Source organism: Arvicola amphibius, chromosome 3, assembly GCF_903992535.2.
Source record: "Arvicola amphibius chromosome 3, mArvAmp1.2, whole genome shotgun sequence".
NCBI lineage: Eukaryota > Metazoa > Chordata > Mammalia > Rodentia > Cricetidae > Arvicola > Arvicola amphibius.
In genome coordinates this window covers 119,002,795-119,030,303 of record NC_052049.1, presented here as the reverse complement: position 1 = coordinate 119,030,303, position 27,509 = coordinate 119,002,795, and the positions used below count along the sequence as shown (strand labels likewise).

The 27,509-nt window shown below is 44.5% G+C and overlaps 3 protein-coding genes across 5 annotated transcripts in view; 1 reads left to right on the top strand and 2 right to left on the bottom strand.

The window, feature by feature from the left end:
• Alg9 (ALG9 alpha-1,2-mannosyltransferase) overlaps positions 1-17,309 on the bottom strand; it is a 60,953-nt gene extending 43,644 nt beyond the window's left edge. For all 3 annotated transcript variants that reach the window (XR_005284638.1, XM_038322302.1, XM_042054682.1), the window contains exons 1-6: positions 17,083-17,309; positions 16,144-16,279; positions 13,974-14,108; positions 9,080-9,150; positions 3,354-3,442; positions 1,012-1,147 (exon numbers count right to left, since the gene is read on the bottom strand). Coding sequence is in view for 2 of the 3 variants with exons in the window: in XM_038322302.1 (XP_038178230.1) it covers positions 1,012-1,147; positions 3,354-3,442; positions 9,080-9,150; positions 13,974-14,108; positions 16,144-16,279; positions 17,083-17,207 (692 nt within the window). In the remaining variant the exon portion in view is untranslated. The remainder of the gene's footprint in view (positions 1-1,011; positions 1,148-3,353; positions 3,443-9,079; positions 9,151-13,973; positions 14,109-16,143; positions 16,280-17,082) is intronic.
• Positions 17,310-18,940: 1,631 nt separating this feature from the next.
• On the bottom strand, positions 18,941-23,396 carry Fdxacb1 (ferredoxin-fold anticodon binding domain containing 1). Its single transcript, XM_038322942.1, has 5 exons — positions 23,156-23,396; positions 22,812-22,968; positions 21,190-21,393; positions 20,718-20,876; positions 18,941-20,237 (listed from the first exon to the last, which is right to left on the bottom strand). Exons 1-5 carry the CDS (start codon positions 23,367-23,369, stop codon positions 19,067-19,069), a joined length of 1,905 nt encoding a protein of 634 aa, XP_038178870.1. The 5' UTR covers positions 23,370-23,396; the 3' UTR covers positions 18,941-19,066.
• Positions 23,397-25,092: 1,696 nt separating this feature from the next.
• Positions 25,093-27,509, top strand: part of C3H11orf1 (chromosome 3 C11orf1 homolog) — an 8,913-nt gene continuing 6,496 nt past the window's right edge. Inside the window, exons 1-2 of the mRNA XM_042054718.1 lie at positions 25,093-25,752; positions 26,655-26,885. Of these exons, the coding sequence (XP_041910652.1) occupies positions 25,663-25,752; positions 26,655-26,885 (321 nt within the window). The 5' untranslated portion in view covers positions 25,093-25,662. The remainder of the gene's footprint in view (positions 25,753-26,654; positions 26,886-27,509) is intronic.

Here is a 27,509-nt window from a genome sequence, read left to right as displayed (position 1 = left end):
GCCTGCAGGAACATAGACAGACACGCACCCCATGCACACAATTTTTTTTTCAAGAAAAGAGAAGGACAAAAGGGGACATTTCAATCTGGGTGAAAAGGAAAATGCACAGCACAGACTGCAGCAGTGCAGTGTGAGAAACATCAGCAAGCTTTAGAAGACAGAGGACAGGGGTCCGCAGGAGAGGTGGTGGGACAAGAGAGAGTAACATGGCTGAGGAAAATGGCTGAAATACATTCCATACATGCATGAAAAGGTCACAGTGAAACCTGGTATGTATAATTAACATATGTTAGTAAAAGCATTTTTAAAGAAGCAAGCATAATGTTAATGGCAAATTATTTCAAATCTTACTACCTATGTTCTCATTTATAAAAATACTAATTAAGCCGGGCGGCGGTGGCGCACGCCTTTAATCCCAGCACTCGGGAGGCAGAGGCAGGAGGATCTCTGAGTTCGAGGCCAGCCTGGTCTACAAGAGCTAGTTCCAGGACAGGCTCTAAAGCCACAGAGAAACCCTGTCTCGAAAAACCAAAAAAAAAAAAAAAAAAAATACTAATTATTGTCAGGAAGTGGTGGCACACACCTTTTATCCCAGCAATCAGAAGGCAGAGGCAAGTGGATCTCTGTAAATTCAAGTCCAGCCTGGTCTACAGAGCTAATTCCAAGACAACCAAGGCTACACAAAGAAACCCTGTCTCAAAAATCCAACCCACGCAAAACTACTATTTATTATAGCTTCTTGCAGAGTTGTAAAATTTAGAAATAAAAATTGTGACGGGTTTGGTAATGCTAGCAATGGCTAGGCTAGCATTCAGCAGGAGCTTAGCAGTCATTACTCTCATTAGAATAAAACACACAAGAAACAGTAATATGCTTTTGTTCCCAAAGTCTTCACCAGCCAAATCAATTTCTTTAACTTTCATTGCTGGCTGGGAAATCTGCATCTGATACAACATCAGGATTGACCAGATGCCCAGGGTATACAGGAGAGGAATAACTTAAGTTTCTTACCCAAGGGCTGCACTAAATGGCCACCCTATAATAGCCCCGGCTGCTACTCCTAGCACAGCAATGGGTGTCTTGTCCATATACCATCCAGTCATGGCGATCAACGTAGTGTACATGCAGAAGCTGCTAGGAAGGAATGCTACAAGAGCAAAGAGAGAAAGGAACAGGAGAGTGAGATTAGATATTGATTTTAAAAATTCACCTGCCCTGCAAAATGCCAGTTAATTATGACTCTATTTTGGAAAACACTATTATAAACAAGCACTAAGGTTGGAGACATGGCTCAACTGACAGAGTGCTTGCCTATAATGCACAAAGCCTGGGGTTCAATTCCTAGACCACAAAAGAAACTGGACATCGTGGCACATGCCTATAGTCCCAGCCCTCAGGAGGTTGTAGCAAGAAAATCAGAAGTTCAAGGGCATCCCCAGCTGTGCAGCAAGTTTGAGGCCACATGAGACCCTGTCTTGGACCGTGAGACCCTGGGTAGAAAGAAATACACACAGAAAGGGAGGAAGTGAAGGAAACAAACGGGTAGTCAAAGGACATTCCTTTTCAAAACACAAAAGGCACTGTGGTTTTTATTTCCTCACACCTTTTTTCCAAGTACACAAGGCCCCAAGTTACATAATACTAGCCATCCATTCATCTCCTGGCCTGTACCTAAATTTAAAGCTTAAACAAATGCAGGACTCTCCACCTTTATTCTTATGCAGAAAATATGATTCAAAAGACTCAGACCCATTGCGGATGATGTATTGGTATCTTCTGCTAAGATATCCTGGTTCACACTTGTTCTCTACAGGGATTCTAGGAAACCTTCTCAAGGCTCAGAGTTACATTCTGGCCTTGGCATAGCCCCTTAACCATTACATCTACCTGATGGAGGAGGGTCATCTATGTGTTACTTTCATTGGTTAATAAAGAAACTGCCTTGGCCCTTTAATAGGACAGAAAATTAGGTAGGCGGAGTAGACAGAACAGAATTGTGGGAGAAAGAAAGCAGAGTCAGGCAGATGCCTCAGGCAGACGCCATGCCTCTCCTTTCCAAGACAGATGCAGGTTAAGATCTCTCCTGGTAAGACACCCTTTGTGGTGCTACACAGATTACTAAATATGGGTTAAAGCAAGATGTGAGAATTAGCCAATAAGAGGCTGAAACTAATGGGCCAGGCAGTGTTTAAAAGAATACAGTTTCCGTGTAATTATTTCGGGTAAAGCTAGGTGGGAGCCGGGCCACAGCCCGCAGCTCCATCTACATCTACCATAACTCTGTCATGGTATACAATAGTCTGAACACACTCAAGGCTCTTGCAACAGCAGCAAAATATTCCTAATAACTAAACAAAAATGTGGCTTCTCATGCTTCATAAGGCCTGATTCCTTAAGCAAAAAAAATCAGCTGATTCTACAAGAACTACAATGACTATGCAGTGAGATTTAGGACACTCAGCAAGGGCCCACTTCAAAGGCTCCGCAGTAAAGACTGAATTCCTAAGTGTCTGAACTGACCCTGCAAAACTAAGGGAACACCCCACACATACAAATCTAGCAAAGTAATTAAAACATAGAACATATGAGATGCAACTTTAACAGACAGATGCTAAATAATATTGAAGTCAACTCTGGCTGCCAGTGCAGAGCACAAAAAAGCAGAGAAATCTGAGGTCTCTGCTGATGCTGATGAAGCATTTACTGCACATTCACTACAGTGGCTCTCCACGCTGGTCCAGGGTGGAGCCTAGAGGTCTCTGCAGCACATTCATTTCCATATAGTCAATGAAGAAAATGCTAACCATGAACTCTGTGCAAGGTGCTATCTTGTATATTTAGTGTACCTACTAGATTCTTGATTATATAAACATAAACCAAAATTGAGATAATTTAGCAAGATAATTTTTCTGGAGAATTGGGAACCACCTATCTTTTGAGCAGGCTGCCTTAGCTCAGTCCACAGAATATAGGTGTTCAAAGGCAACACAGCTGGAAAGCTGCCAGTCCTACTTAGAACCTTTATTCTAAGTGTCCAGAAACTAACTATAAAATAAATGCCCAAGGGATGCAACCTCTATAGAATACATCTCAAATAACAGGCAGAAAACAGAGCCATCAATCAAAAATACTCTCCTCCCCCAATGGCTAAGAAAGGAAGTGAGCCATTAGGAAGAAGAAGGAAGAGAAACTCTCCAGTGAGACTGCCATGTCTACTACTCATGAATCTGTGCAGGTCACACAAGCGCCCTGCCAAGCATTCGTCTACATAACCTTGCTGGCCGAGTGCTTCCCTCAAAGGCAACTGCATAGGAAGGTGAACCTGCAACCCCCACACCTGCCCTTCTACTTACCAGACGATGAACAAAACATGCCAGTGCTGAGCACCAAGAAGGCCAGCATCATTCGACTCACATGCAGCCCAAATTTCTTGCACACGGCCCTCAAAGAAAAGATAAAAACCATTAATATTGTGGCTACTAGGAGACAGATGTCACAAAGCAAAGAAGAAATGGAGGTGCGTTTGAGAAGTAACAGTGAAGAGCTGAAGTCAAACACAGAGCTGTCTAGACTGTCAGCAACTTCATATGCATGAGAAACCTAAGCCTCTTCCTCCTGACACAGAAGAGCTCCTTAAGAGGAAATGTGTTTAAAAGTTGTTAGCAATTTCACGTGCATAAGAAACAGACTTCTTACTCTTGGCACAGAAGGTGTCTTCTTTAAGAAAATCTGCATATTTAGAATTATATCTGCTATCAATAGGGAGATAGAATGATATAGTAAAAAAAATAGCAGGCCTCAGGTTCAGGCAGGTGTTGACCGAGGTTTCTGTCCCGCCCGGTCCGGCAGCTGTTCAGTCCCAAAGAAACAAGAGGTCTACATTAGTTATAAACTGGATGGTCTAGTGGCTCAAGCTTCTTATTAACAAATTCTTACATATTAAACTAGCCCGTTATCCTTGTCTATGTTAGCTTGGCACCTTTATCCTTGAGGCCTTCTCATCTGGCTTCCTCTGCAGCTGGGTCATGACTGCAGACTGAATCTTTCTCTTCCCAGAATTCTCGTTGCCCTGCCTCTACTTTCTGCCTGGTTTCCCCGCTTATACTTCCTGCCTGGCTACTGGCCAATCAGCATTTATTTAAAATACATGTGACAGGGTACAGACCATTGTCCCACAGCAGGCAGGTTCAAATTCTGACCAGCAGTGGCTAATTTGATAATCTGCCATTTTCCACATCTGTAAGAGGAGGATAGCAACTATGCCTACATAAAGTTTCTGTGAGGGTTAATGCCGGAAAAATGCTTAGTAAAGTGCCTAGCACAGGGTTGTCCAGCAAAGGTTGTTCTCAACACAGATGATATAAAAGCAGAGAAGGATGGCACATGCCTTTATCCAGCGTTTGGGAGGCAGAGGCAGGCGGATCTCTGAGTTCAAGGCCAGCCTGATCTACAGAGTGAGTTCCAGGGCAGCCAGGGCCACACAGAGAAACCCTGTTTCAAAAAATAAAAACAAAAGCAGAAAGCTAATACAAAGAGTTAAAGGTTTTAGCAGTGACTGGGCAGAGGAGATGAAGAAGAGAGGCAGATTAATCAGAACTGAGAATGTATGGATGCCTACTGCTTTGCAAGCTAATCAAAATATGTCATTATTTAAAATAAAAAATAAGGTTTCAACAGAGGTGCCTTGCATGAGTAGATAATGTTGTTACCAGACGACATGGATTATTAAATGAAAATATCAGCACCAGGCACAGGACTGTTCCCTATGAGTTACTGGTCAGGGAGGTCCCAGAGGTCCCCAAAACAACCCAAGCTATTTCCAGAGATCTCTTTCCCATCACAGTTAGCTCACATCCTATATAATGAAGGCACCATATACTTTGTTTGCAGGACAGAGAGAAAACTAAACTAGAACTAACCCGAAACTATCTCCCTGATGGCTAGCATTCATAGTGCTAGAAGGTTCTCTAGACAACTGAAGAAGTCGTCAATGGCCTTCTCCAGCAGTGGACCCTATGCGCCGTAATACAAACCTGCCAGGCAAGATGTGCCCACAGGTGCAACAGTGACGTAATTGCTAAGGGGTAACCAGCTGCTTTCAATTGGACCTGAGTCCTCCTTCACGGGAGGACTTCATGCCTGATACTGTAAACCTGGCTCAAAGCCCACTCCTGGGGAAGCTCAGAGGTTGTAGTGGGTAAGCTACTATCTCGGTTTTGCTAACTGGACATGTTGTCAACTGCCTTCTGGGCTGGAGAGATTATCCAATGGTTAACAGCACTGGCTGCTCTTCCACAAGACCAGCTTTCAATTACCAGCACCCACATGGTGGCTTACAACCATCTGTAACTCCAGTTCCTGAGGATCTGGCACCCTTTTTTGGCCTCTCAGGGCACCAGGCACATACAAAGTGCACATGCATACATGCAATCAAAATACCTATGCATATTAATTCAAAGAATCTTCCTAAATATTTGTTTATATCCACAGATTAGTACTGTACTCAACCTTGGGCAGAGAAGAGACTCTTTACAGTGGTCGGGGTTAATGGAGAGCCCAGGTGATGAGAGTAAGCGACCACTGATGCTCTAAGAGGACGGCTATGTAAAACCACTACCACCTCCACCTCCTCCACCTTCACCACCACCACCAGCACTACCTCCTCCTCCTCCTCCTCCTCAACCACCACCACCACCACCACCACCACCACCACCACCACCACCAGCAGCAGCAGCAGCAGCAGGCTTAAGGAATATTACTGAAGAACGGAGGGAAAGGATGTAAGAGCCAAAGGATGGGAGGAGTGCTATGAAACCTGTCTTCTGGACATGACATGACCATACCAAACACAGCAAGCTGTGGTGACCTGAACAACATTCTAGCATGAACGAGGGAGGGGCTCGTGAGGCCCTAGCCACAGCTGAGGACCTATTCATATTGATGGCTACTAGCAGGAGAGTCATTTCTCTTGGGGATGTAGCTGGTAGGTGGTCCATGTTCTAGTCGATTGTTCCAGAGCCATATGCAAGTGTGCAGTACTTATTGAACTCAGTGGGAGTTTTTTTGTTGGTGGTGGTGGGGTTTTTTTGTTTGTTTGTTTGTTTTTGAGACAGGATTTCTCTACGTAGGCCTGACTTTGCAGACCGGACTGGCCTTGACCTCAAACTTAGAGATTCACCTGCCTCTGCCTCCTGAGTGCAGGGATTAGAAGGAACCACCACTGCCCAGCTCAGGGTTTATATGGTTATTAAAAAAAAAAAAAAAGACGTGAAGATGAGAGGGGAATTTAATTACAGGCAGTTACTAGAGGGAATGGTAGGGCAGAATTAGAGTGCGTATGCTCGAGAAACACTGTATACATGCATGAAAGAGGCAAAGGGTGAACTTTAAATATCTTAAAAAATAAATAAATGTTAATTCTCAGGGAAAAAAAGACTAGAAAATAACACAAAAAGCCATGTAACTTACCCATGTCAATGTTTTTCAAACTTGGGAAACTACATCTGTCCTTCAACATTTTGATTATTTTGTTTTTTTTTTTTTCCAATCCCACAAATTAATGCCTTTTAGGTGTTGCTATTAAGTTTTTTTTTCGTTTTGTTTGTTTGTTTTTCAATACAGAGCTTCTCTATGTGACAGCTCTGTCTGCCCTGGAACTGGCTCTGTAGGCCAGACTGGCCTCGAGCTCATGCCTCCTGGATGCGGGACTGGAGGCGTGGCCCCGGACCAGCGCTGCTACTGACTTGGTCAGTGTCTGTCCACGGCTTCACTCGGGCTTCTTTCATCCGTTTCTTCCTGAAAAGGTTTTGATTCTTCCAAAGTACATCTTTTAGAAGTTCTTTCAGTAAGAACATATTAATAAAAATTTCTCTAATTTGTAGGTGGGTTTTCTTTGTGTGTGTGTGGTTTTTGTTTTTGTTTTTTATCACAGAGTTTCTGTGTGTAACAGCCCTGGCTGTCCTGGAACTCGATTTGTAGACAAGGCTGACCTTGAACACACAAAGATTCTCCTGGTGTGTGCCACCACCACCCGGCTGGCTCTTCTTTCTTTTCTTTTTGAATGGAAATCTGCACTTAGCTCTTGCTCTTAAATGTTAGTTCACTTTTGCATGGCATCTGCCTCGGCATTCTTTATTTTGTTCTGCTGGGGACGACCCCAGGGCCCTGAGAGTATTCAAGCACTCCACCCCAGCCCACAGCCTGCTCTCTCGGAACTGTGAAGTAAGGGCTTCCGTCTCTGGTCCTGCTCACGTCCTTTGTCTGCCACCAGACTCGCTGCTCAGTGCGCCCTTACAGGGACTCCATGAACTCCTCCTCCAGTTTTAAAATCGGTTCTTTATCTCTGGTGTTTTACATAATTTCACAAAGTTCTTTTTATATTCCTGGATTAAGATGCATGATTTACTGAATTTTTTTTCTTTTTTTTTCTTTTTTTTCTTTTTTTTTTTTTTTTTGGTTTTTTGAGACAGGGTTTCTCTGCAGCTTTTTTAGAGCCTGTCCTGGAACTAGCTCTTGTAGACCAGGCTGGCCTCGAACTCACAGAGATCCGCCTGCCTCTGCCTCCGAGTGCTGGGATTAAAGGCGTGCGCCACCACCGCCCGGCTGATTTACTGAATTTATGGATTACCAACCTTTCCCACTAGCTCTAAAAAACTGAGAGCTACACTTCCCTGAACGTTACCTCCTCCCGTTCTCTGTATCAGATCTAGAAACCTTACACGTTAACTTCCTCTCTATTCCTTTTTTTCTATACTTTATTCCTAGCAATTTCTTCAAATTTATCTTCCATTTTACTACTTTGCTTACTAGCAGTCTTGATCTGTCTAGACTATCTACTGAGTCTTAAATATCAAATTATATGAATGTTACACACATATATGTTTATATGTACATATATATAAAGTTAACATAAAATAACTACAAATTTGTTTCTATACATTCTTTCTATTTTTCACACTGGCCTGGTCATTTCTGGAGGTTCTTATTTCTCTTCATGTTTTCAGTTCCCTCTTTCACTTCTCTACACACAGAAAATACTGTTTTCATTTTAATAATTCCTAATGAATGAAGATTTACATGCCAACTTCTTGATGACTGCAATTTCTGCTGGCTCTTCAATGTCATGTCTCTTTTTGTGACTTCCCTGGTCTGTGTGGTACTTTGGTGTGACTTCTTGGTTCTGTTTCTCATGCCCTCCCGGGAACTAAACCCAGACCCTGTGCAAATGAAGCACGCGCTCTGCCACAAAGCCACTTTCCAGCCTGACTTCATCACCCTTTCTTGTGCATCACAACTATAGTCCTGGTGATTTCCTGACGTCTGGGTTAAGAGTCCAGTTCTCTAGGGAAATTTTTATATGATGCATGGGACCTCTACTAATCTAGGACAATTCACCATAAATCTCCATCATGGGTCTTAGGAGATGAGATGGTTGATTTGAATTCAGGCTCAAATCCACATGAAAATCAACTTATAGCTACAATCCCCAGTGGGAGTACTGGTTTTATTTTTACCTCTAATCTTGTCAGAGTCAAGGACAAAAATTAATTTTAATCTGGCACATCTAGCTATGGGAAAACTTTTAATAATGATCCTTAAGTCTGAGTACTTTCTTTTAATGTGTTAAAGCACTATAAAATTTAATGGGTTTTATGTGTTACATTTTTTAAAGGCAGCTATTTTATTGCTAGAATACTTAAATGCATAATGGATTCATTAATATTCAATCAACTGAGAGCTACTTGGTGTGATGCCATGTATTGAGTGCAAATGAGAGCAGAGTCTTACACTGGGAATATTCTCCCATTGGCTCAGCTCTAGGGGAGAAGTGAACCGATCAATCCTTCACTTAGAACCAAAACTAAGGTTTCACTAAATCCTATGAAGATGAGCAAGACATGCACTGCAAATTAAAATCAGGGACATGCCAAGGGAACGGCAGCTGGAGGCACTGCTCCTCAGCTCCTCTGCAGACAAGAAGTCACCCTTCAGCTAGAAACCACAGGAGCGTGCTCTCTGACAGCTGTCTGAGCTACAGCAGGGCCCCTGGCACTTTTGGATGCAAAGGTTTGATACTTACTTATAAAAGTAAAGTTCACAAATACAGCTCACAAAAGCCAGGAGACATCTCAAAAAGTAGAAGACAAGAATCTGAAAAAAAAGCCAGAGTGAGAAAACAGAAGTCACAACAGGAGCCTAGACACTTGTGAGGACAAAGTCCTCACTTGTTGTCAGTAAACTGTACTGTAAACTGGCACAACACTTCTGAAGAGCCGAATTTCTTGAGAACCACAAAATTTTCATATCCCCAGACTCACTGCACCCACTTCTTTACTGTAGGAGGGGTGGGAGCCTCCATTCATAAAAGCATCTATTGTAAAAACTACCAAATATCCAATGATGTAGGCATACAACTGATCATGCTACTACATCTATTTTGGAGAGTATAAACACCTGGAGTTGAAAAAATGAAACCTGTGATACCTTGCTCTTTTGTTGCTCACTCAACAAGTCCTCTCCTCCCTTACTCTCCCCATTTTTACTCCCTAAGATTTATTTAATTATTATACAGTGTTCTGCCTGCATGTTTGGCTACAGGCCAGAAGAGGGCAACAGATTGATGGAGGACTCTCATTGGCTAATAAAGAAACTGCCTTGGCCCATTTAATACGCCCGCCCTTAGGTGGGTGGAGTAGACAGAACAGGAAGAAGGAAGTGAGGTAGATGGCTCAGTCAGATGCCACGCCTCTCCTAAGTTAGCCAGACTGCCCTGCCTCTCCTCAGGGAGACAGATGCGATGAAGCCAGCCACCAGGTCAGATATGCTGAATCTTTCCCGGTAAGACACCACTCATGGTGTTACATACATTATTAGATATGGGTTAGTAAAGATGTGAGTAAGAGGCTGAAACGAATGGGCCAGGCAGTGTTTAAAACAATACAGTTTCCATGTAATTATTTCAGGTAAAGCTAGTCGGGCGCCACGGGAGCCGGGCAGGAATGCAGCCCGCTGCTCCCATCACTACAACAGATCTCATAACAGATGGTTGTGAGACACCATGCATTTACTGGGAATTGAACTCAGGACCTCTGGAAGAGCATCCACCTCACCTGGCTGAGAAGCACTTGTTCAACAGCCATAAAAATTTAAATACTGATTATTTACAAAATACATCAGCATTACAGTTATGGAAACTATATGCATATGAAAGACTGGAAAGATATACAATGGTAAGAGGAGACATGGCAGCCTACTGGGATTAATGTGTTTAACTCCTATCTGTACTATGGATTAATCAATTCTATAATTAATGGCATAAGCTTAATAAAACAGCAATAAGGGTTGTAATGACTAGCTCTTAAGATTTACTTATTTTTATTTTATGTGCATGTGTGTTTTACCTGCACGTATGTCTATGAGCTACTTTCAGGTAGTGCCCCCAAGGAGATCAGAAGAGGGCATCAGACCCCTGGAGCTGCAGTTGCAGATGGTTTCAACTGCCATGTGGGTGCTGAGAAGTGAACGCAGGTCCTCTGGAAGAGCACCCAGCGCTTTTGAAGCCGCTGAGCCACCTTTCCAGCCCCTTGATTAGCTTTTAGACTACAGAGCATACAGAGTATGTTAAGAGTGCTGAATCCTCACAGCATAACTCTGCTTCCATACTCAGAATGAAAATTACAAGTAGCCAGCATGGAAACAGTGCCCACTCTTATCACTACAAACAACCAAATTCCCAAATGAGTTTTAGAAAGAGCCGATGAGAGTCAGATTCATTCATTAATAAGACACAAAAAGCCTATACCACACGATAAGCAACTATACAGATGTCACAGGGACAGATAATTTGAAATGTGTCTATGATAAGGACTCCTCATATTATGGAGTATTTGAAAGCTAAAAAAGCAATGAGCTGGAGAGAGGGCTCAGAGGTTAAGATCACATACTATTCTTTCAGAAGACCTGAGCTCGGTCCCAGCACCCATCTCACGTGACTCACAACCACCTATAACTCCAGGTTCAGGAGATCTGACACTTTCTTCTGGCCTGCGCTCTCATGCACACACACAGACATATACAAATAATAAAATAAAGTAAATTTTAGAAAATGATCTGGTATAAGACTGTTCAGCAGCAGGACAATGATGCCATCGGCTCCCCTGTCAGCACTGTAACTGAAAGTCCCAGTCAGTGCAGAAGGAAACAGAAATGAGGCCCAAGGGGCAGAGTGAGAGAAAGAAAGCGTATAGTTATGGTTTGTCCCTAAGCATTTGACTACTAGAGCTTTGTCTCCAGAGCGGTGACATTAAGATAATGAGCTCACAGGAAGCAGGTCCTGGTGGACAGCAAGGAGGCTTAGTGGCTTCTGCTCACTGAACAGATCACTACTCACTCAGCAGGGGCAGGTCCTCATGGGGCTGCATTAGCTCCCTTGAGAACAGGCTGCCACAGAGCGAGCATGCTGCCTCACCATTGCCTCAGGTATACACCTAGTTTCTTTCTGCTTCTCCTTCAAATGATATAGCCAGGGTACCCTTGCCAGAATGCTGACACTATTATTTCAATTCTCCGCTCACTATGCACATCAGGCTAGCCTCAAAACTCACTGAGATCCACCCACGTCTGCCTCCCAAGTGCTGGGATTAAAGGCCTGTGCCACTACCCCCAGATGTCAGTTCCCTTTATGACCTACCCAGCCTCGGGTACTTTTACTATAGCAACATAAAAATCAATAAGGATATAAATCCAAGTGAAAAACAATACAGGAGATTCAGCTGACAAACCACTGTCATCAGCCTGGAAATTCACCGAGATATTCAGCAGAAAGATCAAAACACAAACTCAATTACATTCCACCAGGGTAAAAGGGGGTGGAATGGGGGGACAATGACAGAAGTCTCATAAGTGACAGATAAAAAGAAAGCTAACAAGATAATGGAATAACTATTACTGTGGGATGAAGGAGGTCTTCGTTTAGAAAGACCTAGGGCCCTAAGGGAAGAACTGACTCAACTATATCACAGGTAAGGATTTCAGCCGAGAAGCTGGCACTTGAAAAAACATGAACCCACATCCAATGTCATGAAGGAACATGCATGTCTACAGACCAGAGGAAAAATGACACCTGCATCCATTGTCATGAAGGTACATGCATGTCTACAGACCAGAGGAAAAGTGACACCTGCATCCAATGTCATGAAGGAACATATACACTGTCTACAGACCAGAGGAAAAATGACACCTGCATCCAATGTCATGAAGGAACATGCATACCGTCTACAGACCAGAGGAAAAAGGAGGAAATCTAATAGCAGCTAGTTGAGAAGGCTCACATATTTTTTTCTCCCATTCTCTCTTATTTTTAAAATAAATTTACTTATTTTACATCTCAGCCAATTTCCCCTCCTTTCTCTCTTCCCAGTCCCTCCTCCACTGGCCCTCTGTTCCTTCCCCCAATCCACTCCTCCTCTATTTAGGAAAGCAAATAGACCTGTACTGTATAAAAAGCTAGTTAGAAAGGCGTGCTGACACATAACTGAATCCTAGCACTGGGGAGGCAGAGATAGATGCATCTTTGCGAGTTCAAGGCCAGCCTAGCCTAAGGAAAAAAAAAAAAGCCAAAGGGCTAAGGGCCAGGGAGCATGCCAGCAAGCAGCATTCCTCCGGGGCTGCTGTTTAACTCCTTGTTTGAGCTCCTGCTCTGACTTCCTTTGATGATGACTGTGACCTGAAGTATAAGCCAAATAACCCCTTTCCCGCCAAGTTGCTTTTAATCTGAATGCTCTGACCACAGCAACAGAGTGAACAGGAACACGAGCTGTTCACAGCACGTATGTAAGGTAAGTGACAGACACACACACACACACGCACACACACACACGCACACACACACACACACGCACACACACACACACACTATGGGGCAAGGCTCCACAACTGAGAGTGCATGTTATACAAGCATGAAGAGGTGAACTCAAACTTGGTAGCCATGTGACAGCCAGGCATGGATGGCCATGTGCTTTTGTAACCTCAGCATCAGGAGGCAGAGACAGGTGGCTCCTAAGAGCTTACTGGCCATCTCCTAGGCAAATGGAGAGTTTCAGGTTTAGTGAGAGGCCCTGTCTCAAGGGAATAAAGTGGAGAGCGATGGAGGAAGACAGCTGGTATCTCCTCTGGCCTCTGCGCTGTGCACAGGCACACGTGCTTACACAGGCCCCTCAGGTCTGCACACACACACCTCTTCCCAAATTTGGCAGAAAGCATAAGCCTAGCTATTCAAGTAACTGAGTAAACAAAACAAAACAAACAAAAAAAAACCCCACACCAGAACATGTACCATCAAAATTTTTAACCCTAAGCCAAGTCAGGCTGCAGCTAACTCTTGAGCACTCTACCTAAATTAGACTCTCTTATATGCTACCCCATCACGCCTTGGACTTTTCTCCCATGAATCTACATTTTGAATTATGTAATGCTCCTCTTCCCCCACGGAGCTGTAATTTCCGTGAAGGCAGACTCAGCTGGGCCACTGTTCCATCACTTAACATGATCTGTACTACACAAAAGCTGCTCGAGTCGTGTGTGTTGGACGCTGAGGCAGGGAGGTGGCTCAGCAGGTTAAAAGGTGCTTGTTGCACAAGTCTGACGCCTGCGTGTGATCCAAAACGTCTACAGTGGGAGAGAACTGAATCCAAAAGACTGTCCTCTAACCTCCACACGGCCTGCACACCCATAGTTTGACAGTCCAGGCCTACAGACACAGGAACTTGGAAAAAGAGGGGGTAAAGTGGGAGTCCAAAAGTTCCAGATTAGTCTATGAAACACACCAAGACTCCTTCTCCAAGAAGAAAAACAAAAAGAAGAGAAGAAGAAACAAATCAGCCTCTTAACAGGCAATGGGTTTTGTTCTCTTTTCAAAACTGCTCCCAGACTCACCTGTGGACTGACATGATTGCAATCAGGTTAGCCGCCCTTACCTTATTAGTCTGCAGAATCCGTGCATGAAATGCAGCTGGCCAGGCATGCAGCAACAGGTAAGCATACGAGCGAATGGCATACACTGGGGAATACTCCCATGTCTGAAATCCCTTCCCATAGATGAGGTAGTGTGTCTGAAAGCAGAAACAGATATGCTCAGGGCTGTACGAGCAGAGCCCCTCACAGGCTTACAGGTGAAGAGTCCCGACAAAACTGTCAGACACAAAATGTTGAGAATTAACATTTGTAACTAATGAACAAGAAAAGAAACAAATGACCTAATATTTTTAAATTAAACTAAAAATTTTTACTGTATTTTCTTAAAATAATGTTTAACGCCAGGCAGTGGTGGTGTAGGCCTTTAATCCCAGCAATTGGGAGGCAGAGACAGGTAGACTTTGTGAATTCAAGGCCGGCTTGGTTTACAAGAGCTAGTAACCAGAGCTGTTACACTAGAAATCCTGCCTCAAAAAACAAAAACAAAAAAAAAAAGTTTAACTGAAACAGAAAAACTCTAAGTCTTTTATTTTCCTTACATACACCAAGTAAGCATCTTCCCTCTGGTTTTTTATACAAATGTGTTTGGGTAAAGGTACTTCCAAATTCTATACTAGGAAGTCAGCAAACAATACATAAATATATAAATCAGAAACAATATTATGCATGCACTATTAGTAACACACACACAAAACAACAACAAAGAAACCTGTGGAGTTAGATTCTATTTGGTCAAGTACACCTGAACATAAGGTGTCCTGGAATGGCTGATAGAATCTGTGTCACTCGATTGAAGGAAACGGATTTCCCTCTCTCAGCAAGTCTAAATGACAGTTCAGTTGTTAGTCTTTACCCTAGTGACTAGGTTTTCATTCATTCACTCATTTGTCTTAAAAAAAATTTAATAAAATATAATAAATCGAAAACTAATGCATCAAAGTTGGACAGGACAAACCAACAAAAGGACACTCACACTTCCATATAGCAATTTATCATCAAAAACAATGCGAGCAGGAACTCACGCAGGGCAGGAACCTGGAAACAGGAGCTCATGCAGAGGCCACAGAGGGGTGCTGCTTACTGGCTTACTCCTCATGGTTTGCTCAGCCTGCTTTCTTATAGACCCCTGGCCCACCAGTGCAGGGATGGCAGCACCTACAATGGGCTGGGCCCTCTCCATCAACCACTAATTAAGAAAATGTCCTAGAGGCTTGCCTATATCCCAGTTTTATGGAGGCATTTTTCTCAGCTAAGGATCCTCCCTTTTCTAATGACTCTTGCTTGTGTCAAGCTGACTTAAAACAAGCCCCCACAATTATTTTGGCAAACATCAGAAGAAATAAACTTAAAAAGTTGGAAGAATGTAGTTTCCCTCTAAAAAGTGGAACCTGGACAGGAGGAAAATGGATAATTGTACTTCCCTCAAGTCTTGTAGTAACTGTTAGCTTTAAAACCTATATTTACAAGTATTACTTAGTATTACTTAGACTTATAAAACCATTTAAAGATTATTAAGTCTCACCTTTGTGTATGTCAGCTAAAGGTTATAGACTTCAATAGTAACTAAACCAACAGTTTTGACTATTTTAAAGACCTGTTTTATTTATGGGTGGGTGTCTGCATAAGTGTATGCATGTACCTCTGTGCTTGTGGAGACCAGATGAGGACATGAGATCAGAGATCAGACCTGATCAGATATCAGAGAACAATTGATTGATTGATTGAGATAGGGTCTCTTTAGGTAGCCCTGGCTGTCCTGGAATTTGCTCTGGAGATTAGGCTGGCCTTGAACTCATAAGAGATCCTCCTGCCTCAGTTTCTAGAGTGCTGTGATTAAAGGCATGCACCACCATACTGCTGTCATGATTTGGAGCTGGATTCACCTAAATTTGAACTGCTGGAATTTGAACTATAATCCTCATGACTGAGCAAGTGCTCTTAACCACTGAGCCAGCTCTCTAGCCCCAAATCAATAGATTTTAGGCTATAAAAGTGAAGATAATTTATTTTAGTATTTTCACACTTGCATTTTACTTGTTTTTTAATTAGTCCTAAGTACCAAATCAAGATCAAAGGCCAAATCCCAGAACCGGGGGAAAGCATTTGCCTAGCATACCCAAGACCATGGTTTAGATCCCTAGGACTGCAGAAACTGCTACAGAGATCACCTACTGGTTCCCAGTAGTTGAATGTTTCATCACAGTCAGAGATGTTGCTGAGGAGAGCGGCACACAATCTTGCTGAGAGCAGACACTTGAAAGCAGTGGATCCTTCAGGAGCCCAGACTTGCCCAGCTTTATTTCCAGACCTGCCCGGAAGGAAAAGCAAAACCATTAGTGTATCGTTATCGGGAAGCCTGCTAGCGATGACTAAATGCAGACAGAAAAAACAAGAATGGCTAAAGGCACCAACGCAATAAACCATTCACCTAAAAGAAGGGCTTGTCATGCGTTTTCTTTTTTTTAAAGGCGTGTGCCACCACCTCCCCGCTTGTCATGCGTTTTCAAGCCCACCTTCCACTTCCTGCTACTGGGGCGTACACTACTTCATACACCGTGGCCTATTTCACCTGCAACACTTCCTTTCCCCTCATGCCAACTAATCACTCACTTGAAAGCCACAATGCTCTCTCCCCATTTCTTAACGTCATCCCTTGTTAAAACTATCTATTGCCCCCTCCTTTAAACGAACAGAGGCCTCTAATACAAAGTGCAGGTGCAGCAGACAGTTCCTTTACTGCAGCCCTGACCTACAGGCTACAGGCTTGCTGGTGTTTTCGAGGGCTGCAGGCCCGCAGAAGGGGAGAAAACAGCAAATGGGCTACTGGGAGACTAGAGCGGGAGGCAGCGCGGTGTAAAAGGCGTACTCTCCAGCCAACAGCTCCCACCGAGGCTCGGATAACTCTACCAGCAGGAAGTCTGCTCAATGTGAACCTGAAGCGTGGCAGACCCTCGCTCCAACAATGCAGGGACCCGCGGACTGGCGAGGATCAACCCGAACCCGGACGCCCCCAGGAAGGGCAGGAGGAGGTGGCCAGGCGAGCCCGTCTCGCAGCAGAGACCCCCGGCCGCCCGGCCTCCCTCCCGCCACGCCCTCCGGTCGCACACGCACTCCGGCCTCTGTTCCGCGCCGCCCGCCTCCCGACTGCCCAGCAGCTCCCGCAGCTTCTCCGCCGCCGCGCCCGTGTCCCCGCCGCCGCCGCCCTTGAGGCGCTGCCGGGCCCTTCGGCTCGCCATGCCAAGCGTCGGAGAAAGAGCAGAACTCCGCACGCTAAGATATTGGCGAGAGCGCAGACATTGCCTGGCTAGGAAACGGTGTCCGCCGAGGGACAAAAAGCCTTGACATGCGCAGAAAAGACTAAAATACAGTGTCACTGGACCAATTGGGGCGAAGGTGCGGATCAGCAGCCTGGCCTAGCCCTCCCACTTCTAACGCTGGGTGTTTCTCCCTTCCCATTTCTCAACACACCACACTTGCCAATGCTACAAAGTGTTCCGTTAAAGGGCATCGCACACCTTGCTATGTCTTGTTGAGAGGAAGGGAGGCAGCCAATACCTCCGGAGAGACAAACCAGTAAGGCCAGAATTCTGAGAAGTGAGTCCGAGGAAGTCCTACGCAAAAAAACTCAACCTGGCATTTGTCAGTGGCGTTGCTGCTACAGCGCTGCGGTAGGCACTTCACAGACATGGTTTCAATTCTCTCAGCCACCTTGCTTTTACTGATAAAGCCAAGGTCCAAAGCTGCTTGGCTAATAAATGGAACTATATTCCAAATGAGGACAGAGTACAAACATACTATTCTCGCTACATTAACAAAAGCCATTTTTGGGAGAGTTTTGTTGTTTTTAAAGGAGTCTAGGGGTCCGGACTTGGTTTCAGAGGTATTTACAAAGACACTTTACGAGAGAGGAGGGAAGGAGGAGGGGAGGAAGAGAGAGGGGGGGAGAGTTGGCCGGTGGTGGCACATGCCTTTAATTGCACCACTCAGGAGGTAGAGCCAGAGGTATCTCTGTGAGCTGAAACCAGCTCGGTCTACAGGGCAAGTTCCAGGACCGCCAGGGCTGTTACACAGAGAAACCCTGTCTGGAAAATCCAAATAATAAGAAAAATGGAAGTTGATCCTATGGATCAGTTCCCATACACAGTCATTAGTTACCAAGCCCTAACATCCAGCTTCAGTAGAACTCATATGCACCTCATTCCTTTCCTGAAAACCTGGGAAGAGAGACATTAAGGTAGACAGACCCAAATGACAAGCCCGACTCTGAGACTTGAGTTACATGAATTCAATAATCAATGATAGAAACAGCAGTGTAAGGGATGATCAATCCCACATGTGTAACACATGCAATAAGACTCAGTGAGATGATAAAGAGGAACCGAGAGTGTGGGAAATATATTTACAAACAAGTGTGGTAAGACATCCAGACTACAGCCTCTTCAGCAAAAGCACAGTGAAGTACACATGCTTGTTTTGTTCATGCTTCGATCATTACTCAGGATCAAAAAACTGAACTGCAAGGTCACCAGTCACATTAGTCTGTAAGGGTATTTTTGTTTGTTTTGGTTTAGCTTGGTTTGGTTATTAGGAACAGGACCTTACTGGGCTGGCCTCAAACACAGACCTCTGCCTGCTTCTGCCTTCTGAGGACTAGGCTCAGAAGACCGAAGCACCAGCACCACCAGCACCACCAGCACCAGCACTACCACCTCCACCACCAACACCAGGAGCAGCACCAGCACCAGCACCAGCACCAGCACCACCACCTCCACCACCACCACTACCACCACCAGCACCAGCACCACCAGCACCAGCACCACCACCTCCACTACCACCATCACCACCACCACCAGCACCACCTACACCACCACCACTACGCCTAGCCAGGCTGTAGGTTTAAATGATGTTCACAGATATCTTTAGGGTTCATGAACATTACTTTGGTCACACACACACACACACACACACCTACCTTACATACAACACATACCAAAAAACAAAAACAACAAAATCCAGATTCCAGAAAGGAGCAACAGCTTCAAGTTGTTCTTTCCCACCCACATACAGCATACAATGTAGAAAAAACCTTACTAAGCTATCGAAGTGAAACATGGAGCTGTCTTTGAATCTCTTTTCTAAACCGGGACTGCATTGCTGCTGCCAGCTGTGGGCTGAGCGCCCTATCACAAGCCTGATAGGTCAATCTATAGCAGAGGCTGACCTGTTCAGTCTCTGGATGCTGAAAACGACCAAGGAACTGTATGGAAATAACAGTGTCCCGGGACACTGCTCGGGCCACGGTGTGGAACTCCAGTTCATCAAATCCTTTCCTTTCGTCTAACCAGAAGCTAATATCATGCACGTAACGTGGAGGATACAGGGAATAGCTTTTAAAGCGCTCTGTTTTCCCAGGGGCAAATCTTTTCAGGAAACGGTTATCAAAAGTCCAGAATAGTCTCCAATCGGAAATATCATAGACAAGCATGGCTAACAAGTCCAAGTTTAGAGAAACAAACACAAAACACTGTTCTTTATGTGAAACAGTTATAGATGTGACCACAGTCCCAATAATCAGATTCTCAGTACAATCTGGGCCAAAATTAAGAGATTTCACATGAATTACATAATCCTTTCCATTTGGTTGAAGGACAAATTCCAATGAAGGGCTCAAATTGGAGCCCTCCAGCAACGTCTGAGTCAGAAAGTTATCTAGAATATCCTTCAGGTGATCCAGCAGTGACGCCAGGCAGTTATTCTTCACTTTATTTAACCCAAGGATAAGTAAAGTCTCGTGAAATGCTGGCATTGTGAACGATGAAACAGGGCACTTGCGATAGACAGGCCCACTGAGGATGTGCAGGGGCCCTGGGAGGAAGTCTGGTGAGCAGATGACAGCTCCAGCGTGAACTAGAAGAGAAGATCTAAGACAGAGCTTGGCCTGCTCACAGAGACCCTCCTGAGCTGCTATGCAGTCATCTCTCCCAGGGCTCTTGGGAAGGGCACAATCTGAAAACAACAGGAGAACGTCTTCCATTTCCTGTGTTATTTCAGCAGTCAGGGACTCAGAATAAGAGTTATCTTCATGGAGACTAATCCAAAAGGCAGAGGGGTCGCAGGTCGCAGGAGGGAGGACACTGGTGCCTCCCTGTGACATCAAAGGGAAGGGACACTTCAGTCTTCTTAAAGGAAAGTGTTTGCCCAATGCAGCAATGAGCTTCTCGTTGATGGTTCTGATAGGATGACAGGAAGATGCTTCAAGGAACCGCCTGTTTAAACACACAAAATAACTTTTCACTTATGATAACAGTTATAATCGCTGGAATTAAAATCATTTGTTCTTATGTAGAATGCAATCATCCTTAAACCAATCCTGAAAATAAATCATTTGTCATATAGAGAAATAGCATATACCTTTTTTGAGATAGCATGTACATCTTTTGGTTTGGTCTGGGGCTTTTTATCTATTTATATTTTATTTATTTATTTATTTATTTTCAGTGATGGGAGCCAATTCTGGCCTGGTGCATGCTAGGCAAGATATTCTACCACTAAAGTATACTCCCAGGCCTGGAAAGTTAGCATATGGTCTAGATGTCTGCCTCCAGCCCTTCACTCTATCAGCGTAGCAAGCACCCACGGCACCATCATTAACAATTCATGTATCATCCACTCAAAAGGTGGTGACCATTAAGACGATCATGGTACAAGTAGGGACGGAAATGATTTCCAGCAAAATAAAAGATTACCTGTTCAACTTTCCTGCAAGTGCCTCTGGCTCTGTAAAGGAAAACCACTGGTCTTCCAGTCTGACCCTGAATGTTCTGGGCTGAGAGCCTTCGAAGGGTGAGCTCTGGGTGAAGATATGGTTCAAAGCACCTTCTACGTGAAACGACTTAGCCTGACTCCTGCCAAATAAATGAACAAACAGCTTCTTTAAATTAAATATTATGTATTTACATTTTAGTTGAAATTAAACATATGCGTATAAGTGTGTGTGTGTGTGTGTGTGTGTGTGTGTGTGTGTGTGAGAGAGAGAGAGAGAGAGAGAGAGAGAGAGAGAGAGGGAGGGAGGGAGAAAGGGGGCTACCATTAGTAAGAAAAGTATTTTTGAAACTAAATCAGGAAATTAGAAAGGAAAAAGTCTGCTTTTGACCTTTTTTTTATGAATTCATGTAAGAGATGGGAGGAGAGAAGGTTTAGACCTACGGTATTACTTACCTATACCCAGTGCACTTGTATCCAGGCACGGCCTCACAGCTGAAGGGATACACATCGCTTAAAATGAACCCTCCCTGGGCTGCCATGGCAACCACTTGCCAACTGTTGTGCCACTCTCTCTGAGGCTTATCGGCAGGAGTTCCACCTTGTCCTCTACACAGGGCCACGTGGACTTCCCCTTCCTTCGCAAGAACATCAACACAGCTTACAGAGGACAAACACCAGAAATGGATCAGAAACAGAAACCACCAAAGGAATCGAATCAGCAATACGCACATGGGTTAGCTCTGAAATAATTAAAATTCACCTTACTTGCAGAGGTCTGTCTTTGAATTTGTGTTGCTTTCCTGTATGTCACAGAAACATTAGTGTCCACAAGCCTCCCACATATAATTCACTCTGCATTGTTTCTCCCCATTAGGAAAACCTCTTATAGTTAAGGGCTGGGTTGAGCACTACATCACCATGCATAAGGCCCTGGCTTTGATAATCTCCATACACACACATCTATACTTAACTGCCGAATTTGAAATACCACCTTTGCTAAAGGTTTCTCAAACCTATAGGCCAGTGGAGCCTCCAAAACCATCAGGTGTAGTGTACTGGTATAAAGCACTATTGTAAAGCCATAATCATTGTAACAAGCAGCTACTACAGTAGCCCCAGTTCATAGGGGCAGAAAAAGAAGCAGGTGATGCCTAAACTTGCCTACAGTTTTAGTTAGTAAGGGGTGAGCCAGCACTTGAACCCAGGCCATGTGGCTTTTTTTTTTAAATCCATGCTCTCAGTCATCAAGCTATACTGGCTCTTACTATTTTGCATTTAAAGACATTTTGGGGGTGAGCTGGAGAGAGGATTTGGCAGCTAAGAGCACTGGTTTTTCAGAGCTCAATTCCCAGCACCCATATGATAGTGACAACTATCAGTAAGACCAGTCCTGGGGATCCAATGCCCTCTTCTGGCCTCCCTGAGCATCAGGGACACTCATGATGCACAGACATGCATGCCAACAAAGCACCTTTATACATAAATTTATTTTTTATTTCGGTTTTTCGAGACAGGGTTTCTCTGTAGCTTTGGAGCCTGTGTCCTGGAACTAGCTCTTGTAGCTCCGGCTGGCCTCAAACTCACAGAGATCTGCTTGCCTCTACCTCCCGAGTGCTGGGATTAAAGGTGTGTGCCACCACCACCCCGCTAAAATATTTTTTAAACAAACAATTTGGGGCCATCGAGATGGACCAGTGGGTAATGATACTTGCCACCGAACATGACAGCCTAAATTCTGTCCCCCGGATTCACAATGGAAGGAGGACCGACTCCTTTAAGATGTCGACTGACCCCCACACCCATACATTACACACATACAGAAAGACACTAATTAAATTTTTAAAAATAATTTTGCCTTTTTCCTCATAAGGCCTATTTGTGCTTTTACATCTAGGGTTATATGACCCACTTTAAAACAAGATTGTGGTTTCCTCTGGGTTTTACCTTCCTTCCACGTATATCCTAGCAACTTACACACGTGTCTGTCCTACGTCCCCAACTACGAAGTTTGTGTGTGGTAACTTGGTTATGGACATCTGGAAACATTTCACATTCGAGGACTCGTCTTTCCTCACCTCTGGAAAAACTTGGCAAGCAATTCCCTGTTCTTAGCTACTCCCGCTTTTCGTCCACAGTGCGGAAAGTTGAAATAAATTCGATCAAAGTCTCTGTCATGTGCCTGCAAGGCGTGTGCCAGCTGGGTGCAATCCACACCAAAACGAACATCGATACCTAGCAAAGAAAGTTGAAAGACATCTTAAGGTCTGTAACCCAGACAAACACAGAACCGCAACCCAGCCGAGGCCAGGGCACGCAGCACTTCCACGTGAGCGCCTCCAGGCGGCGCACTCGCACTCCCCAAGCAAGCCACACAACCAAAGCTCTAGGCGGGGCCTGGCGGAGGGGTGGGACCAGCTACCTCGCTCGCGCAGGCGCTGTAGGTTCTCCTGGGTCACCGGATCCCCGTCCAGATCAGCTGGGTGCTGGAGGCAGGTAGCGGTAACACTGACGCCTGGATCCAGCGTGTCGATCAGAGACGCGGTGAAGGAGAAATTCCCTTCCCCGACCAACAGGAGGCGCCGGGGAACCATGGTCTCCTCTGGCTCCCTGCCGGCGCTCTCTGGAGCGCACATTTTGCGTCACTTCCTTGCATCGGCCTCGGCTCACTCCCTTCTCCTCCCGGCACTAGTTGATGACGCATCAACAGCGTGCGGTTGGTTAGTTAAACAGTGCCAATACCAGACAGCAGCAAGCCTGAGAGAGCAATGGAGCTATGGGCCTTGCCCCATCAGCTTCGTGCACCTCGAAAGGCTCGTTTTCTTTTTCAGTACAGGGACTGACCTGAGCGTCTTCGTCACGCCTGTTTGAGGTCACAAACAGCCAGTAACGGACGTGCGAGGTGAATCCTGCGTGTTCCAGAGGCACAGGATTTTGTACCTGTACCATCTCCTAAATGGCTAGCTCCTGGTCTCTCAGCTACTGCTCAACATTTCTCCAGGTGCTTGTATATCCTATTTCCAAGAAAAACAAAAAACACATTGAGTGCCTGTTTTGTTCCAGGGCACTGTGAGAGCAAGTTAAGTATTTGGGTGTACTAGAAGTGGCCTGTCTACTGTCCACGGTCTGATAACAAAAGCACACCGCAAAAGAGACAACTCTAATACAATGGGGTGTGGACCCACGATGAGTGAAGGGATTTAGACGCCCCCCCCCCCACTGAAGCACACACAAAGGGGAACACTACCAAGCTGGGGAAAGGAGGAATAGGTTCCCTGTGCCTGTAAGTCTGTGTTGAAAGCTAATGAGAGGTGGGGGCGGGTGTTCACTTCTTCTAGGTGAAAAGGATTAGAGTCAGAAGAAATAATGTTTACAAAAGCATAATGAAAAAAAAAAACAGCGGTTACATTTGATTGTCTGAACATGGTAGGAGCGTGTATAACAGGTGATACAAGTTCAAAGATGGCCCGGTCATATGGAGTGTTGTAACCATAACAGCCTAAACCTTATTCTGAGAATATAGAAAGCCACTAGAAATCCAGTATGTCAGCCAGCAGGAGGCGCATAAAGAACTTGAAGAGGCCTCAGAATGTGAAATGGAAACTTTTATAACACCCAGGTTGATGAAGTTAATTTATGGATTTGGCTAGGGCTTGTTGTTCTTGGCAATCCGCCTGATAAAGCAGCCTCCGGAAAAAGCAACTTTCCACCCAAAGTCACATTTAAAACGAAGGCCTGTCACCCTAACTTCAATGGGACGGGCCTGACTGTCTGATTCGTGAAGAACTGCAAAAGAGCCTTGAAGTAATCCATTCCCTCATAGCACTGGTGAAGGATCCCCAACCCAAGCACCCACCCTGGGCTGACCTAGCTAAAGAACACTCTAAGGACCATAAGAAAAAAATTCTGGAAATGGGTGGTGGTGGCGCACTCCTTTAATCCCAGTACTTGGGACACAGAGTTCAAGGCCAGCCTGGTCTTCAAGAGCTAGTTCCGGGACAGGCTCAGAAAACAACAGAGAAACCCTGTCTCCAAAAAAAAAAAAAAAAAAAAAAAAAAAAAAAAAAAAAAAAAAAATTCTGGAAGGATGATTGAAGAATTTGCAAAGAAGCATAGGGGAAAGTGACCTGGAGACTAAAAGCTGCCATGAGTGGTCCCTGCAAGTCTGAGCAGAGACCCCAGTCAGTGCATTCAGATATCCCCTAGAGCGCCCTCTCTGGGGAACTGACGGGTGCTATCACCTGTTGCTTGATTGTGGCAGATGCCACAGCTTCCTTCATCAAAAATGGCCTAGGTAATGTTAGTAACATTGGAGTTAAAAATTCAGGTGTTCTAACAACAACAGAAGCCACTAAGAGGTTTAAAATAGGAAGACATTGCCCATTTTGTTTTGTTTCCTATGGGGAAGGCTTAGACAAGAACAAGGTTGATGAAAGGAAGTCAGAAAAGAAGCTGCTTGCTGCCAAGGGGACAAAAGGAGCCGTTTGCCTGGAGAGGGACAGTGGAGAAGAAAAGCAGTGGACTGATTCAGAAACGGCAAGACATCATGACTGACTGGCCAAACATCCAAAGGAAAGTCAAAAATCAGCCTTGGTTTTCTGCCTCAGACAACTGAGATGTCTGTTATTCTAGCTCTCGGGTCAGCCTTGTCTCTAAACACTGGGCACACTGGGCTTCCTGGGTTCACCTACCCAAGCCCTCATGCTGTTTGGTGACATCAGGGCATGCATGCAGCTATCTTCACAAAGGTAGATGATGTGAAGGCAGTCACTGCCAATCCCACCCTTCATTGCTACACTCTTGGCTTTGCCTGCCTGTAAAAAGGCAAGTTGGGTTGTGTCTCTCAAACCATGACCATGTGTCCATGGTGAGCTGTACTCCTTTGTTTGGAGAGCTGAAAGATCAGGTTTGGAGACATCTCTAAGGAACATGGAACAGCTATATAAGGATTACTGTTTCTCTCTGAGATACTCAGACAAGTCATTGTTTTCACCATCAAGTTACTCATCAGTAATACAGGTATCGTCTTGCTCCTTAGCCCAGGGACCAGGCTTATTTTGTTAAAAAAAAAAAAACCTTAAACATTTTCGATCTGGCATGTGCAAAGAACTATTGTTTGGGATGGTGGCTATTGGGAGGATATATACAACAATGAACAAAACTTAGATCCTGTTCTTAACAGGTGTGGGGTTGAGTAGATAAACGTTGCATGTTCTTGAACCTATCACAGAAAGGTATAAAGTGAACAGTGGGAAGAGAACTTCTGTGTGGGTCAAAGGAGAGTTATCTTACTTGAGCTGATCTGGAAGAGGAAATTGTTGTTAATCATTTATTGTGTTATCTGGCAGTTCAGCGTTTCACCTCTCATTCCCTCCGTAGCAATACCTTTAGACCCTCAACTCTTACATCTTGAAGTCACTCAAACATTTAGCTCAGGGCTGAAGAGATGGATGACTCAGAGGTTAAGAACACTGGCTGCCCATCCAGAGGACCCGGGTTTCAATTCCCAACACCCATATGGCAGCTCACAGCTGTCTGTAACTCCAGTTCTAGGGCATCTGACAGCCCCATACAGATATACATGGAGACAAAACACCAATGCGTGTGAAATAAAATAAATAAAGTTTAAAGCCTGTTTAGCTCTTTGCTCGGGTGGTGTTGGGGATGCTAAAAAGGCTTTTTGTAGGACAGTGGCATTTGTAGTCAGTCATCTACGACTGGTGATTGACATGATAGGTCAGTGAGTACATTCACCTGAAGAGGAAGAATCAAACCGATATAAATTGCATTTGGACAAAAGCCTAGAGTGTTAATAAGGTGTGCTTGTGTTAATACTTTGCCCTGTAAAGCAGAGATAGAAATGAATGCGTTCTCTGCTCTCTGGTTGTTTTGTAAGCTTTTTATGTTCTTTGTTTTTCCAGAGACAGAACCTTGTCTGCTTCCTCAGAAACCCACATTATGGGAGCCTTATTTACGCCGATGGTCATGGTGAAGTGTGGACAGATTGGAACAGCATGTCCAAGTTTTTTCAGTATGGGTGGAGATGCAGCACTAATGAGAACTCATATTCAAATCGTACTCTGATAGGCAACTGGAACCAGGAAAGATACGACCTAAAGAATATTGTAAAACCCAAACCCTTGCCCTCCCAGGTAACATAACTTTCTGTTCTTTGGTGACTTTCTGTTGGAAGGAATGCCAGCCGCCATGGAGAGATTTATGTCCAGTATTCTGAGAGCTCAGCCTTTGGCTGGACCACCAAACCCACTTCAGTATCAAGTTGAATATTACCCGTAAATTGTCAAGTGATGAGTAGGTCTCTTTTTCTCTTGCTTCGTTTGGATTTCACCTGTTAATCTTCAGAAAGACAGACTGTCTCTGACTTAGGATATCTTCTCCTCTGGGCTTGTTGTTTACCTAAGCCTTGCCCTTTAGTCTCCTATGCAATGGATAAGAAAGTCGGACAAACTAATCACAGATGAACCTCTAGTCTACCTCAAGTGACAGAGCAACTAAAGTCATGCTGCACTGTCCCTTCTTGATGTTAGCTATAGACTACTAGATGATTCTTCTTCTTCTTCTTCTTCTTCTTCTTCTTCTTCTTCTTCTTCTTCTTCTTCTTCTTCTTCTCCTTCTTCTTCTCTCCTTCGCCTTCTCCCTCCTCCTCTCCATTCCTCGTCTTCTTCTTTCTTCTCTCTTCTTCTCTCTTCTTCTTATTCTTCTCTTTCTTCTTCTCTTCTTTCTTCGTCTTCTTCTTCTTCTTCTTCTTCTTCTTC